Source organism: Rhamphochromis longiceps, linkage group LG18 (assembly GCF_057381845.1).
Source record: "Rhamphochromis longiceps isolate RC_006_pf linkage group LG18, R_longiceps_female_GT1.1, whole genome shotgun sequence".
NCBI lineage: Eukaryota > Metazoa > Chordata > Actinopteri > Cichliformes > Cichlidae > Rhamphochromis > Rhamphochromis longiceps.
The window spans coordinates 10,724,622-10,739,951 of record NC_140574.1 but is presented as its reverse complement, the minus strand read 5'-3'; the positions used below and the strand labels follow the sequence as shown (position 1 = coordinate 10,739,951).

The 15,330-nt window shown below is 39.1% G+C and overlaps 1 protein-coding gene across 2 annotated transcripts in view; it reads right to left on the bottom strand.

The window, feature by feature from the left end:
• gnal2 (guanine nucleotide binding protein (G protein), alpha activating activity polypeptide, olfactory type 2) overlaps positions 1–15,330 on the bottom strand; it is a 52,287-nt gene that overhangs the window by 26,735 nt on the left and 10,222 nt on the right. Inside the window, exons 1-5 of one of the 2 annotated variants that reach the window (XM_085390342.1) lie at positions 12,280–13,121; positions 11,921–11,993; positions 10,880–10,934; positions 10,594–10,713; positions 1,434–1,531 (exon numbers count right to left, since the gene is read on the bottom strand). In XM_085390342.1, coding sequence (XP_085246468.1) covers positions 1,434–1,531; positions 10,594–10,713; positions 10,880–10,934; positions 11,921–11,993; positions 12,280–12,418 — 485 coding nt within the window. In that variant the 5' untranslated portion in view covers positions 12,419–13,121. Of the gene's footprint in view, positions 1–1,433; positions 1,532–10,593; positions 10,714–10,879; positions 10,935–11,920; positions 11,994–12,279; positions 13,122–15,330 lie in introns of those variants that run through there. The other variant, XM_085390341.1, reaches the window with a different exon arrangement.

Sequence of the window (15,330 nt, the reverse complement as noted above, 5' to 3'; positions counted from 1 at the left end):
TCCAAACTTCCTTTTACAGGGAACAGAGGGGCCCTTCCTAGTGTACAACCAGCTCCCTATGGTGGCCCAAAGTGCTTTAGGAGCCGTAAAAACAATCCGGGACTCTCCTCAAAGTGACATCAGTTTCAGCACCCTGCACACTGCAGTATCAGTACTTACTACATCTACAGTTCAGCTGGACTAAGATCGTAGCTGCTACACTTTACACTGTTATTTAGTGAACCAACCCGAAGGTAGATGTTTGTCTTACTTAAACAGTTGAAAAATACTAGCTTTAACTAGAGCAGGGATAGTGGCCTAACAAAGGGACTAATCTGGCCCATCTAATGGATTGGCAAATTGTAAAAGTTGCTATTAAACAAGACCTATATGCTGGACAGTATTTGGAGGATCACTTCATGAGAGCCCAAACTGTTCCTTTCATGTCTACATCATTGACATTATAGATAGCCAGCCATACAAAACCAAGGAATGAAAAAAAATTAGGCATTTTTTTTACTGTTATTATTCCATTCAATAACAAAATTCCTGTTTGTTTTTTTTACTTTGTTTTTTCCCCAAGTTAAGAGAAATTCTCACCTTTTTTTAATTATGTGAAAGAGCTGCCAACTAATATGTTTCTTAGAGCACAGTTAAGCCAAAGCCCACCAACAGGTTTCTTTGATTTTCTACATAAGTATTTCTTTACGATTATGTTTCTCAAAACTGCACATCTCAGGCTGTACATCAGTTTTGCAACAATAACAACAATCACCACCACAATAACAACAACGATAGCAATGAAAACAGAAGACCCTCAGAAAGTTTCAGCTACGCTACTTAATACCAAAAAGAAAGAACTGATTTAGAGGCATTTAATCAGTTATAGATTGCAGGAAACAGCCGTCTAGCCAAGACCAAATTTAACTTTATGTGGTTTATGTGCTAAACCGAGTTTGACACCCCCGAACTGCAAGATTACACCATCATTACCTAATTACAGTTTTCAATAGAACAGCTTCAATAAATTTAACACTGGGGCATTTTAATACAGGTCAGACCAGGCTTTGCATATTGCCATGGAGAAAAGCCAAACACTGATATGAGGAGAGATATGCTAAATTTTCCAATGGACAGCTACAGCTCTTGCTCAATTTGCCACACCCAGAGTAAACATATCTTAGCCACATTCATATACGACATGACACCAACAGACACTGCAGAGCTTTCACCTCAAAGGCGACAGGGGGGGGGGAGAAAAAAAAAAAAAAAAAAAAAAAAACCCAGCCCAAAAAACCAAGGGGGTAGATGAAGCAGAGATTATAATTTGCAGGATGAAAAACAAACCAGGTCCTTTATCCTTCCCATTTATAGCAGCACAAACCACCAAGTACATAAAAGCATGTGTTCATGAAGTGAACTCCGTAAAATGTATTATGAAGGTTTGAACTCACTATTGTGCACAGTCGATGAGCTGGTATTCATTGGACCTCTCAAAGCATGCTTTCACTCCTTCGTCGTCCCACAGCTTCTTTGCGTGATCAAAGAACTCCTGAGAGGGATTAAAAAAAAAGTTTTAAAAGCAACAAAAACACATCAAGAAAAACATTTATATACAAGTACATGTACAGTCATATGAAAAAGAAAGTACAATCTCTTTTAGTTCATCTGGTCTTCAACAAGTCTTATAAATAGGTACAAAACATGACATATTAAATATTATTCATTTAATAAAAACCAAGACATAAATGAAAGAGCAGTGTTGGAAAAACTACGTGCACCCTCACTGTGTCTATAGGAATTAAGAGAGTGAGTAGCAGCCAGGTGCTGCTAATCAAATGCACTTGATTAACTTATGACTATTAATTGTGAGCAACAAACAAACACAAGCAAACGTTTTGGCTTTTTCGTGGTCTCAAGCATTTAAGGATGCTGCCCAGCAATCCAGGAAGGGTTGCAAGTCCATTTTCAAAAATATAATCCTTCCCAGGGAGAAAGATTACGCACAAGTTGCCAATCTCCCCAGGAGTGGACGTCCCAGAAAGCAGCATGTTAAATGTTAAAGTTCATGACAGTAGAATTAGAAAAAGACTGAACAAGTATAGCTTGTTTGGAAAGGATACCTGGTGAAAGCCTCTTCTCTCTAAAAAGAACATGGCACCGTGGCCTAGGTTTGTAAATTTGCATCTGAACAAACCAAAGAACCGATGAGACCGAAGTGGAGAGCCTTGGCCGTAGTGCACAGCGAAAACCAAACAGAATATCAACACTAACACCTCATACCAGTTGTCAACCACAGTGGTGGGGGAGTGATGATTTGAGGCTGTTTTTTTCAGCTGCAGGACCTGGTCACCTTATAGTGATTGAGTGAAACAGTGACGATCCATCTGACAGCTGGAGCTAAAGCTGGGCTAAAACTGCACCATGCAACAGGATAATGATCCAAATTGCCCACAAAACAAGAATCAAAGCGTCGCAATGGCCTGAAGTCTAAAACTTAACCTGACTCAAATCCAAAAGTAGCATCTAGTAGTAGCATCACGTGGAAAATTATGAAAAAAGTTAATTGCTAATAAAGGTGGTTCAACGAGTAATTGAATCATGGGGCGGACTTAGTTTTTCACTCATGGTTTCTGCATTTTTGCTCAGTTAAATAAATAATAAGACAGTTTAATATATTATGTGTCATTGTTTACCTGAGGTTTTGTTTAAATAATTTTAGAACTTGTAAAGGACCAAATAAGTTTTTTATTTGTATATCATGTCCTGACACGTACATTTTTCTCTTTCTTTATATAAAAAAATAGAAAGAGGTTGCAATTCTATCCTGTGTATTATGACATTTTCCAAACGTTCTCATGTTATTTCTGAAAATACAACTTTTTCTAGTCATGCTACAACCCAAGCATGTTATTTCCTGACTTGAAACGTATTTAGCCTAGCTTTGGGATACCTGTTGGGATACCTTTGCGTAACCTCCAGTTTGCAAGAACAACATTCTCTCAGCAAACATGAAAGCACATAAGAACAACAACAACAACACGTTGCGGGTGTCCACAGCTCTCCGTGTCCACTAACAACAAATACATTCACGACCTTTAGCTTTGCGCCAAAAACAGATTTCTTAGAATCGGTTTCTACTGCTACACGTAGCAAAAGCCCAACCCTATCTTTAACCCTTTTCACTTTGGTGCTGTAAGGTAATGTAAGGTAAGTAGGTCATCTAAATACCTTCTGATATGTTTTAGTTCTCCCCTAATGGACAAGACCTGAGAGAACAATTTAATAAAAAGAAGAAAAACAAAGAAGAATGATGATTCAGATATTGGAAGTCCAATCTAGTCCGAACACTGCTGTGTCACTGTAGGGGCATGAAGTGACAATTTATGACATTGGAGGGTAGAATTAAAATTGAAATAATATTGGATTGATGCAATCATTTACTGTAAATCATTTCATTACCATTTCATTGGTATTAATTAACTGTTAAAAACCCACACCATCTGACTCCAGCTGCATATTTGAGGTGTGAGAGTTCATTTCATTCCACTTGGCACCACCAACAAAACAATACGACTTCCTGGAGAAGCTTTCACGTAGCCATCAAGCTAATTCTGCGCAATGAGAGCGGGGATGCTGCTGGCTAAGTGTATTCACTGATCATCGTGTCTTCCAATGTTATTGCACTTTGCATTCAAAGTCAGGGCTTCAATGACATGACGCATGACATTACACCTGGAAATTTAAAGCAGGACACTGCAGACACTTTTTGGCATGAAAACAAAAAACAAAAAACTTTTTTCCTTTAAAATAACCACTTTGTATAAACATCTATCAAGAAAAACATACTAAATCACACAAATCACTAAACTGAAAGTTACATATACACAGTACACACACACACTTCACCCAGACCAAATACTTTTCTTCCATAGCTGGAGACAGTTACCTCAAAATGCAGGAGCAGAAAAGAATTTCTCACTCAACAACATTTCCTACATAACTACTGGACATGATGAAAACAGCAGGTCTCCTAGTTTGTTAGATCTGAATCACACCTATACAAAGATATGCACCATATATTCATATCCATGCTTCCAGGTTTGGTTTTCTCTTTTCCACCCTGTCTGTGTGTGTGTGTGTGTGTGTGTGTGTGTGTGTGTGTGTGTGTGTGTGTGTGTGTGTATATATATATATAAAAATGGCTATAAAAATGAAAAGTAAGGTAAGAGTCTTTGAGCACATGCACCCCCCCGAAAGTCTGTTGTAAGCCAAGAAAATCCCTAGCTTTATGTTCCATTTTACAACCTGTTGCAACAGAAAGGACAAAGTTGTAAACTAAAATGCTAACAAACACCATCTGTATTAGTCAATTAAGAGATTAGATGTTATATTGGCGGGGGGGGGTTTACACTCACTGTCACAATAGAGACTATACAGTTCAGCCCCTACTGTCACTCTGTAAGGACTGCTGTGGTATCTTAAGTTTTCATGTTTAAATTACAAAACTACAAGATGACGTTTAAAGAGAAGAGAGGGTCAGAGTGAACTTAACTGTTATGTCTCTCTCCATTTCATTAAGTCTGTCTGACGTTATCTATGTCCTCCCGCCAATCTAAATCTAAAAGCAACATGAGAACATACGTCTTGCATGTACGCAATTTTGCTTTCCCATTCAATTCCTTGATCCATGTTTATCCAGGAATTTCTAAAAACTTAGTGTAGATCCTCTAAAGTACATAAATATAACCTGCACTTCTGGTGAATGAAATCCATCCATCTATGCTGTAAATGCGTAGTTTCAGTACTTCAGCTAATGAGAGAAACTCATCAATGACTTTAAGACACTTTCCAGGAGTCTCTGTTCAATCTAGACAGAGGTGATTCGGCTAATATTCCTATTCGCTGCTTGTCCACATGTCTTTGAAATGGGCTCCTACTCTAGCATGGAGGCACCACATGACTCTCTGCGCTCAGCACTGGCTCTTCGCTGTGACTGGAGAGAGGGTTAAAGTAGCCCCAAACCAGAGAGAGAGGGGGAGAGAGAAAGGGAGAGAGAGAAAGGGAGAAGGGAGGCTGATAAATGATCACATGCTCCGGGAGATCTCCTCTCGGCAGATCCGGTGATTCAGTTAAACATGGAGTGGGAGGGTAAAAAAAAAGAAAAAAAAAAAAGACTGATCCAGTCCTTTTGTTATATATGGCCTTACATTTAAGGTTTTTCCTCACTTGTGCCTTTGATAGACTTTTCATGCCAAGCTGTTAGCTGTTCTATCAAAATATGCAACATAACACATTGCACAACTGTGGATCTGCTTCCTGCAGCACACAGTTTACCTCTTGAACAAAAAAAAAAAAAAAAAAAAAAAAAAAGCAGCCATATTTGCTTTCTGTTCTGTGTTTGCGTTCACCTCGGTTTCAGTCGAAATTCAACCCCCAACTGAACCAGTATCAGTAAGACAACACTAGTGCTGGTACAGGTCTCATAGAAGAAACATTAAGGGGTCTGAGACCCTAAAGAAAGGCTCAAAAAGGCTGGTGAGTGCTGAAGCTTGATGGAGGGAGGATGAGGGGTGGAAGGGGCAATAAGAAGGAAAGGAGAAAAGAAAAAAAAAAATATGGTCCTTAGGGCTCTTTTCCACAGAGGCGTGTGACACTGGGTCTTTGAATAAATGCAGTGTGTGCTACAGTGCCCTACAGAGGAACTGATAACACAGAAAGAGACCAGGAGGGAATCTGCTAAAACACAAGTTTTTTAACCCTTTCCTATGCTCTTCCTCCCACGCCATTTCCACCCCCCCACTCTATCGCCAGCCTCAAGATACTGATCATTTCTCAGCCTCTCAATGTTAATAAAGTTTTTGTGATGTAATCTGTCATACAGGTCAGGAAGACCAAGAACAAAATGGCCTACATTTCACTTAACTCATCAAAATAAAGTTGTAAAGCAAATGGCTTGCATCTTCCGTCGAACACTTAAATTCATTTGGGTTACTTTATAGATAGCCATTACAGGTCAAAAGCCTAATAACCTCAAATCCTTCCATACATAGCCAGCCAGACAACCAGTTGGCTCCTCAGTCAGCCATTGTCACCACATTTATTGAATCTTGGTATATCAGTGTTAGATAACTGTGCTCAGAGAGGCCTGACTTTGATGGGTTGAGTGCAGACAAATTTAGCCAAAAAAAAAAAAAAAAAAAAAAAAAAAAAAAGAGTGAACAACTGTTCAAGACTGTTCTTCATTTTCCAGGGCCCGGCTCTAAACTAAATGATATATAGAGCGTTTGCAGTCCCGGCCCAAAGGTTCTGTAACAACCTACCCAAGGAAATCAGGTTGTTGGAGTCAGTCACCTCCTTTAAGTCATATCTTAACCCATGCTTTTATCTGATACCTCTTCTCAACTTGACTTTTAATTTCCCTTTTGCACTTTGTTTTATTCCCTAAATTTTGCAAATTCTGTTATTATAGGTTTCCAATTAGTAACTATTACAACTGAGCAGAGTTTGCTTTGTTTTGCTGGTCCTGTGAGGAACTTAATAACATGACGTCCTAAAACAGTAGCTATGTAAATAAAGTTTTTTATTGTTATTTATATAAGATGAAAAAAACATAAGAGAAGGCCTCCAGGCCACCTTTTGCCTCTCTGTAAGGATCCTCAAGTGATGAACTGGAAAAACTTCAAGGACTTCCCATGTTCCACTATAAAGATAACTACAACGGAAACTGCCCTTGATGTCTGTAATGGGGAAAAAGTTAAGCACAAAGCAGTTCCAATTACTTACAGGAGGAATAATCACAGGTTTGGCCTGTAAACCGATATAAGATGATATTAAATCATGTTACACACTCACTGACAGTGTTCCACAAGTTGAACCGAGGCAAAAGATATGAACTGTGCATCCGTACAGTAACTCTGCTCCAGCTTAAAGAACAATAAGGTTCGCCTTTAAGAACAGACTGCAAGATATAAAGTAGCATTTTGGAGGCTTGATCCATCAGGGTGTAAATAAGTAACATTAATATATTTCAAATATGTCTAACAGAAATAAAACTACACAGTGCTAAATAGAGACCGGGGCTCATTTGAATTTGCTTCACTTCAGCTGACAGACACTGTCAAATGGCTAACGTTGCCACCGCAGTGACATTTGTTTCCATTTGCATAGATGACCGTTTGTATCCGTGCTTTCCTTTCCATGGGTCTACTGTTATCCAGGGCTACAGTGGGAAAAAGTTTTCCCTCCTGCTTTGATTATTAAGAGTAAAGGGCACGAGAGCTGAGCATGTCCACTGAAATATGGCATAAATAAAAATGTCTCTCAGTTTTACATCAACATGCAAAAACCATACAGGATGATATCCATTGGTTAACAGAAGCAACGTCAAAATTTCCACCAGCAATACGTTCAACAGATCGTGACACAATGCGACCACAGCTCTGAGGCTTGTCGCCTAATACAGTCGCAACTGCGAAAATCTTCCGTCTACGCCCTGACAATGATATCAATATATAAAACCCAGTTAATTTAACTGTATTACTTGATAAACAAACAACAACAAAAAAGTCATATGGACCCAGCCCATGGTGTCAAGTGTCAATGATTAAAAGACAAATGGAATTTTGGTGGCATTTTGGTTTACAGTGCACAACACAAATTGGAAACGGGTCGCTTTTTACCAGCATGTCAGCAGGTCTGAGATTCCCAAATAACAGAGAGGAAGTTGGAAAAGATTAAACAATCTGGAGAAAACTAAGTTTGAAATAAGCACATTTTCAGGTTAATGGGAATTAAAGTAGTTTACAGGGAAGGGGACATCATTTGGTGCATGTTATTTTTTTTTTAGCCATCACAGCTTTACTTATTAATTAAGAGAAATGTAAGAAGTCAAAGGTTATTGTGTACCACTTCTCCACAACACAAAACATGACATCATCTGTCCAAAAATATGCTTCCACGTTTCAAACCGGCGCCAACAGATGAAAGCCACAGGTTGCCGATTGGCCGTGTTCCTGCACTGCTGTATTAGATATCACGCCTAGTGGCACTAAGTGACAATGTAGTGGTGACACTGACGGCACAAGTGAAGCCTGAGACCGATGACAAGCACAGACGCTCCAAACAGAGCCATGTTGTTCCCTTTGGCCTGGCCGGGCCTGGGAACTCAACGCCGACTCTCCCCACGGCCCCGGCCCTCACACAACACAACACCAAGACTACTGCAGGCACTCTCACTGTGGGCCCCAAATGCCTTTAATGGTTATTCTTGTAATGTCTGAGCTTAGCACAGTTGCAAGATCCAAAAAAAGAGCATCTTATTCCAGATAGCTTCAACATTAGCAATGAAACCTTATCAGAAATTCATTGTAAAAACACACAGCCAAGAGAGATCAAACCCACAAATAAACTTATGTCCATCTTGTCTTATTTCTCCATATAACTGGCAACATTTTTAGAAGCTGAAACTGTACAAGGATCGAGAACAGCAGTAAAAGTTTACAGGGGAGAAGCTCGAAGTGAGCAATTTGTTTACTCCTAAAATTAACAGCGCCACTTGGGTCTAAAGATACAGGAATGCATACAGAAATAGGAATCAATTTTAAGACTTCTTAATAAGGACAAATGGATACCAGTTCCACAGGAGAACAATACCAACTCTAGCGGTGTGATGTAGTTTTATCTCTTTGTATAACAACTGACCGTCTATCGCGTGAAGAGTTGCCTTAACTTATTCTTAACAATAACACTGTGGGTGGTTCATCATGCCCAGTGTCACTAGTCTTTGGACCAGAAGGAACTGCAAAGATAAAAGACTCTACTGGCAACAAAGTTTTCCAAATATCAGCAGAGGGTTGATACTCTTCTAGTCATTATCTGGAACTTGATTGTCTTAAATCCCGTCGTCTAAAGTTAAAGTTTCTGAGCACATCTTGAAACCATTTCAAAACTCAAAAATTGGAGCCATATTCTTTTACTATTTCTACATTTCCTCGTCTGTCTAGCTTCTTCTTCTCCTCCTCTCATTGTTTGTCAATGCAAGATAATTTAAAAAAAGAAAAGAAAAGAAAAGAAAAGAAAAGAAAAAAAAATTCTGATTAGAGAAATGTGAATCAGGTGACACGCCGTGCCAGTTCCAAGGACTGGTGTAGTTCAAAACCTTTTGGGAAGCTTTTGACAGAGCTTAAAGTCAACTTTGCTCAATTTGAATAGCATTATTTCACTTAAGCAGTTTCCTGTAAGCTCCCCAAATACACAGGAAAGGGAGAAACTAGCATGATTTTGCTTGAATCTAACTTTGAGCTGAAATCAGGATACAGCAAAGGACGGCTAACAGCTACACATTTATTAATGTTTCACTGTGTTTATCTCAGTCATGTTATTTATTATTTCACTAATACATACCAATGCAGTATATTTCAATTCCTGAATGCATCTGCAGCTCCTCTACATCCTTCCACCCCAGAGTATCCAGGGGTTTTTTTCAGAATTTGGAAGAGCAGCACACAGAGTAAGTAAACTTTTAGAGTTTAAACCTCTAATAAAGGTTCCCTAACTAGGCTTTCTATTATGTAATTCGTTTCCAATTTGCTTTAAAATTTTCCCACGTCTGTTCTATTTTATTTTAGAAACATTAGAAACCTTGTAATGGTATGCGTTCTCGGTCAGGCCTCCATGGAAAAATAGATTTTAATCTTTAAGGGACTTCCTGTTTAAATAAAGGTTAAATTAGAAAATGTTGTGTAGCCTGATTTTGCCTTACGATTCCCAAATTCTTCCTTAAAGTGAGGATCACAGCTTATATCCGACTTATATCGGCAGATACTCAAAGCCAAGGTATCAAATCGGAAGTGGAAGTATAGAAAGTTGGATCAGGGCATCCACAGTTAGGACATATGTAAACTGAAAACCTCTGACAAGTAAATATAAAACTTTAAGACATTTCATGACCTTACTTTTCTTTTTAAAAATCTTTAAAAATTCCTAAAGACCCTCTGGAACTGTGGTTCCTGAAATTTCACACCACTGGTTAAAACACAAAGCTGAGCAGCTGAAACATAAACTGCACTCGATTCCCCTGAAATAGCATGTCAGTGCTTTCTCGCTCCTGTTAACCTGAATTAACAATAATAAAATTCAAAACGTCCCTCTGTGTATCTGTAGCTCTGTATCAGTTTGTTATTCCTGTTCTGTGGCACTGCACACCCAGTGTCAAACAAGGAACACTTTGAGAATTATGTAAAACATTATCTACATTTCCAACACATGACCTCGTGTTATCGAATGGCTGATCGCACACTGAAAAGATGTGCTCCGACTAGTTATCATTTCCATACTTAAGTTCACATCCTGCATAGTAAACACTATGCCCTTACCCATAGGGTAGTTATGAAGGTGTGTGTGTGTGTGTGTGTGTGTGTGTGTGTGTGTGGGGGGGGGGTTCATATTGTCATAAGGAACAAGAAATCACTGAAGAAATACATGATTAGGTGTGACAACTTTGATATGCACAGTTGGAGAGACAGCAAATGTATACCTTCACATGCCATCAACCACACAAGACAAAAGCAGCACCTGCTCTCACACATACTCACACACGTCCAAAGGTCTTACCTGTGAATAGTCAAAGTCAGAGAGGGGTGCTATGCTTTTGATGTAGTCAATTCTGAATTGGTCCTCTGGGTTGGCTAGCGGGACTGGGGGTATTAAAGTGCTCATTGCAGACACTATAGTCTAAGGAAAAAAAAAAAAAAACAAGCATTAAGCAGGATGAACACAAGGGGGTGGGGGAATCTGATTGTAAGCCTGTATAATAATCAGTAAAATGGGATTGCAGAGGGATTCTGTGTATCAACAGAGACATTGAGCACATTTGGGAGGTGATGCAGATGAAACTCACCACTATGGCATCCTTCACGTTTTTCCGAATATCTTGGATTTTCTGTTTCTTTTCCCTGTGTGGGGAAGACAGAACAGAGACATCCCACCACATTAGACGAGTAACACAGAGTAACAAATTAAACATACAGGCCATGTGCTGTGTCTCAGTATACGTCCCAGCACTGGCAAAAACATATGCATGATTTCTTCCTACATATAGCATATTTTTCCTGCACAATTTACCACATTTTGTCAAACTTCAGAGCAGCAGGGCTGTACTTAGAGTTTCTAAAAAAAAATCCTTTATTAAGACGCAGGGTTCCTCCCAAGTTAAAATGTGCATGTAAGCAATGAGTTTGCCACCTTGCTAAACCACTATTATTTTCGGCCATTTGAGAAATAAAGATGTATTTAAAGCTCAAGTAAATTAAACCCCCCTGAAATCCTCTTCGGTGGGCACCAATTATTTGTACATGTAGGTGGTGGGGGACCCTGTATATGACAATCCCACCCTCCTCTTCCCCAGATCTTGAAACTGCAAGATCATGCCTCCCTCAGTCAGGGAAATAAATTAAAAGCACACAAAAACAGGGTTTTCATATAGTTACATGACTCTGACATAAAGTGGGCCTGTTTAAAATAGCCCACTGTTAAGATCAATGCCATGCAAGGCCTTGCAGCAAAACAAATCATCAATAATAGGCCTGTGTCGATCACAACCTTTCACCCTCTCACATAAAACAGGAAACGGCAAATTATTTGCCATCTGTGTAACACTGACATCCTCACATATGTATGATAACTGTGCACGAAAAGAAGAGGGTGTGTGTGTGTGTGTATAGAGAGAGAGAGGGAGAGAAGGAGGGGGGAGGACGATATTAGCTGGTTTGCATGGGAAACTGGGCCCAACAGGCGCTGCAGTGCCTGGGGAAAATCCATTCACAGGCTATCTTCTGGCCTCGACAATGTTATTCATTAAGAGGGGAGCCATAAAAATAATCATTAATGCGATTTTTTTTTTTCATGTTGGCGTTTAACAGGCGTACTGAGCAGCACTCACTCTGCGTTGAAGCCGTTGACGTGTAGAATCCTCATCTGCTTCACAATGGTGCTTTTTCCGGACTCTCCCGCACCTTCGAAAATACACACAAACACATCACAAAATGACCACAAACACGGACATCCTGATTAGCGTGAACCCCTTCCACAGCACCGCAAAAGAAAGAAAGAAGAAAAAACCCAACAAAATCTGGAAATGAAGCCAGTTAATTGTAGGCTCCGGAGCTTCGCTTCCATCAATATCCACCCCCATGACATATTATTGCAAGCGCTGTCAAATGGGGCTACGTGTTCGGTAAACGAAAGGGATTACGGTTAGCTCACATTTCAGACAGCCATCACCACAGAAAGCAGCCTTACCCAGTAATAAGAGCCTGTGTGTGGCTTTGTACGCTTGTCTTTCCTTTTGCAACTGTTTTTCTATCTTTTTATTAGCCTCTCGTTGTGCCTTTTCGTCGATGCGTTGATCTTCAGTCTTGCTGTTGCCCAAACAACCCATCTTCCGTCGCCCTAACCCTTCCTTGTGGAATCGTTAAAAAATATATATATATTCTTTTTAAAAATGAAACCTGGGATGATATTGCGGGTTGAAATGACACAAGAAGGAGTCTGGTGTGAAATAAAAAAGGTTAAAAAAATCACAGCGAGGCTTCTCCGTCGGAGGGAGGAATATGTTCCCCGTTACAATTCCGCTTTAGCCGCAGCCAACCGTCATCCAAACCGTTTGCTAGTTTACAAACCAAACGAAGAATAACGACTCGCTTCAACGGAGAAATCTAAAAAAAAAATAGACATAAATAAGAAGAGAGAGGGGGGATTCAGTTTCTGGGAATCCAGTCAACTGTTCCTATCGCGTTTCCAACCCCTCTCTTCTCTCAGTATTTTTTTTTCTATCTGAATTTCTATCAGTATTTCTGTCTCTTTAACTCAGCACTGCCTCTCTCTGTAGCACCAGGAAGTAGCCGTGCACCGTGGAGGTGGAAAACAAACCTGCGTTAAACTGTAACATTAACAACCCGCACTCATAGAGCATTTTAGAACGTGTGTGCCAAAATACGACGAGCCATTCCAGATTTAGTCCGTTTGCTGTCCCGCTATCAAAGTAATCGAAAGAAAGTGGAAACCCGGACGCGACTCTCTCTCTCGACTGCTTTTGCAGAGGGGCTGGGTCTCTTCTCGTTGGCTTTCAGTCAGTGAGACAGCCCTGACCCTAAACTGGCAACCCAGTTACAGCGACTGTCTGCGTGCGCAATGGGCTTTTACCTGGCTGAGGTTTTTACAATAGACTACAGGTCTGGCAACACATCACAGCGGTCGCGGGCAGGGGCGTTTCTACGATTTGTAGGGCCGATGTCACACGACAGGCCCCACCGGAAGTTAGACTGTTTGATAAAAGAAAATACATATGTAGAGAAATGGGGCACAAAGCACAGTGTTTACTAATATACTATTACTATAATCCCAATTCAGTATTTATAGAGAAGTTTTAGCATGCCAGTACACTAAAATTTTAGAAAGTAAAATGCTCATTAACCAGAATAGTTAATTATTGATTAATGGATCATCTTTAATTTTGTTTTTCATGTTTGTTTGTTTTTTTAAACTAGAACAGAAGTCAATGATTGTGGGAAATAATAATAATAATAATAATAATAATAATAATAATAATAATAATAATAATAATAAATACTGAAAGATCTCTAGTTCAAATATAGAAATTTTCTGTGTGGTTTTTTTTTTTTTTTTTTGTTTAAAAAAATGTAGTTTTCAGTTTTTAAATTTCCAACATAGCCGTTTCTCTGAATAGGTATGGGCCCCACTTTAATGCATAATTGTGCACATCACATTCATTTTGCAGCTACAGATGATTTTAACTATATAACTATTGCTGTATGTCGCTATCTATAATAATAATAACAATAATAAGTCATTTATAAGTAGATTTCTATTTTTAGGTTCTGCTAGTTAATTTACTTATTGAAGAAAAAAAATATTTATTTATATATATATATACATACATACACACATATATATATATATATATATACATATATATTTCGTCTCTTGCCCACCGATGCCTTCTTGTTCCAGTAGCCCACTTTTCGTCAGGGTGCCCTGGTTCCTCAACACCTGACGCGGACCTTGTTGATCCGGGCGACGTCCGAGCCGGCATGCCTTCATATTTATCTGTCTCGCTCATGTCTGCAGTAGGCTTGCTTAGCATAGGGGGTCTAGCCTTAGGACCCTTACTGGATACAGACGCCCCAGGCAGGAATCGAACTTGCGATCCTCTGTTCCAAAGGCGTGTAGTCTAACCACTACGCTATCCAGCTGCTTTTCGAATGTTGGAACACTGAGCTACTAGTTGTTTCGCCGTCATTGTGGATGTTGGGTATCGAAGAATCCATAGGTCCCTCATCCTATTCATGTAGCCCCTTCCGCCGGGGTTACTTGCATAGTAGCATTCCAACAACGCCCTGTTTTCATATATATATATATATATATATATATATATATATATATATATATATATATATATATATATATATATATATATATATATATATATATATATATATATATATATATATATATATATATATATATATATACACACACACACATATACACATATATCTGAAGGAATATCATAGGAAGAGCCTCCCATATGTTTGACTCTCTCAGAAGCAAAACTCAAAGTACTTTTTAAAAAATAATGTTTCACAGTATAAATATGTAGAAAGAAATACTGGGATTGCATGTTCTACAGTAAAATATACAAACCAACACTAATGACCTCTGCAGACCTTTAGGCATCAGTGCATAAAAATCAAAATAATTTTGTAGTTTATATCATTGCATTTGTTTAGCAACAACTCTGAAAACAACTGTCACTGAGCAGAGTTCAGTGCTACGAGATAAAAGCTTTACCACATAAAACTAAAGAAAAACTCAACTTGAATGATGGAAAAATGAGTCAGAAATGCCACAGCCTTCTCTTGGCTCAAGATTCATTAAGACAGGCTGAGACGAGGTTGAAAACTGTTCTGTGATCTGACAAATGAAAATTTGAAATTACTTTCATGGATGCTGCATATTCTAGGCTAAAGAGAAGTGATGACGTTTTCAGGGAAGGCCTTTGCTTATTTCAGAAATACAATGCCAACATTTCCAGCACTGTAACAGTGAGAGAGTCCAGGTGCTAAACCGATGTGCCTCGAGTCCAGATCTGTCACCCACTGAAATCACTTCGCATATTATGAAGAAGAAAATGAGACAAATGAATCCCCATTGTTGAACAGTCACTTATCAAGCCTTGAAAACTTTCCTGGGAACTCCTTGGTTCCTAGGAAATGGTGATACCACACGGAACTGTCTCAGTTTTTGACTGAGATGTAGTGCTGGCAGGAA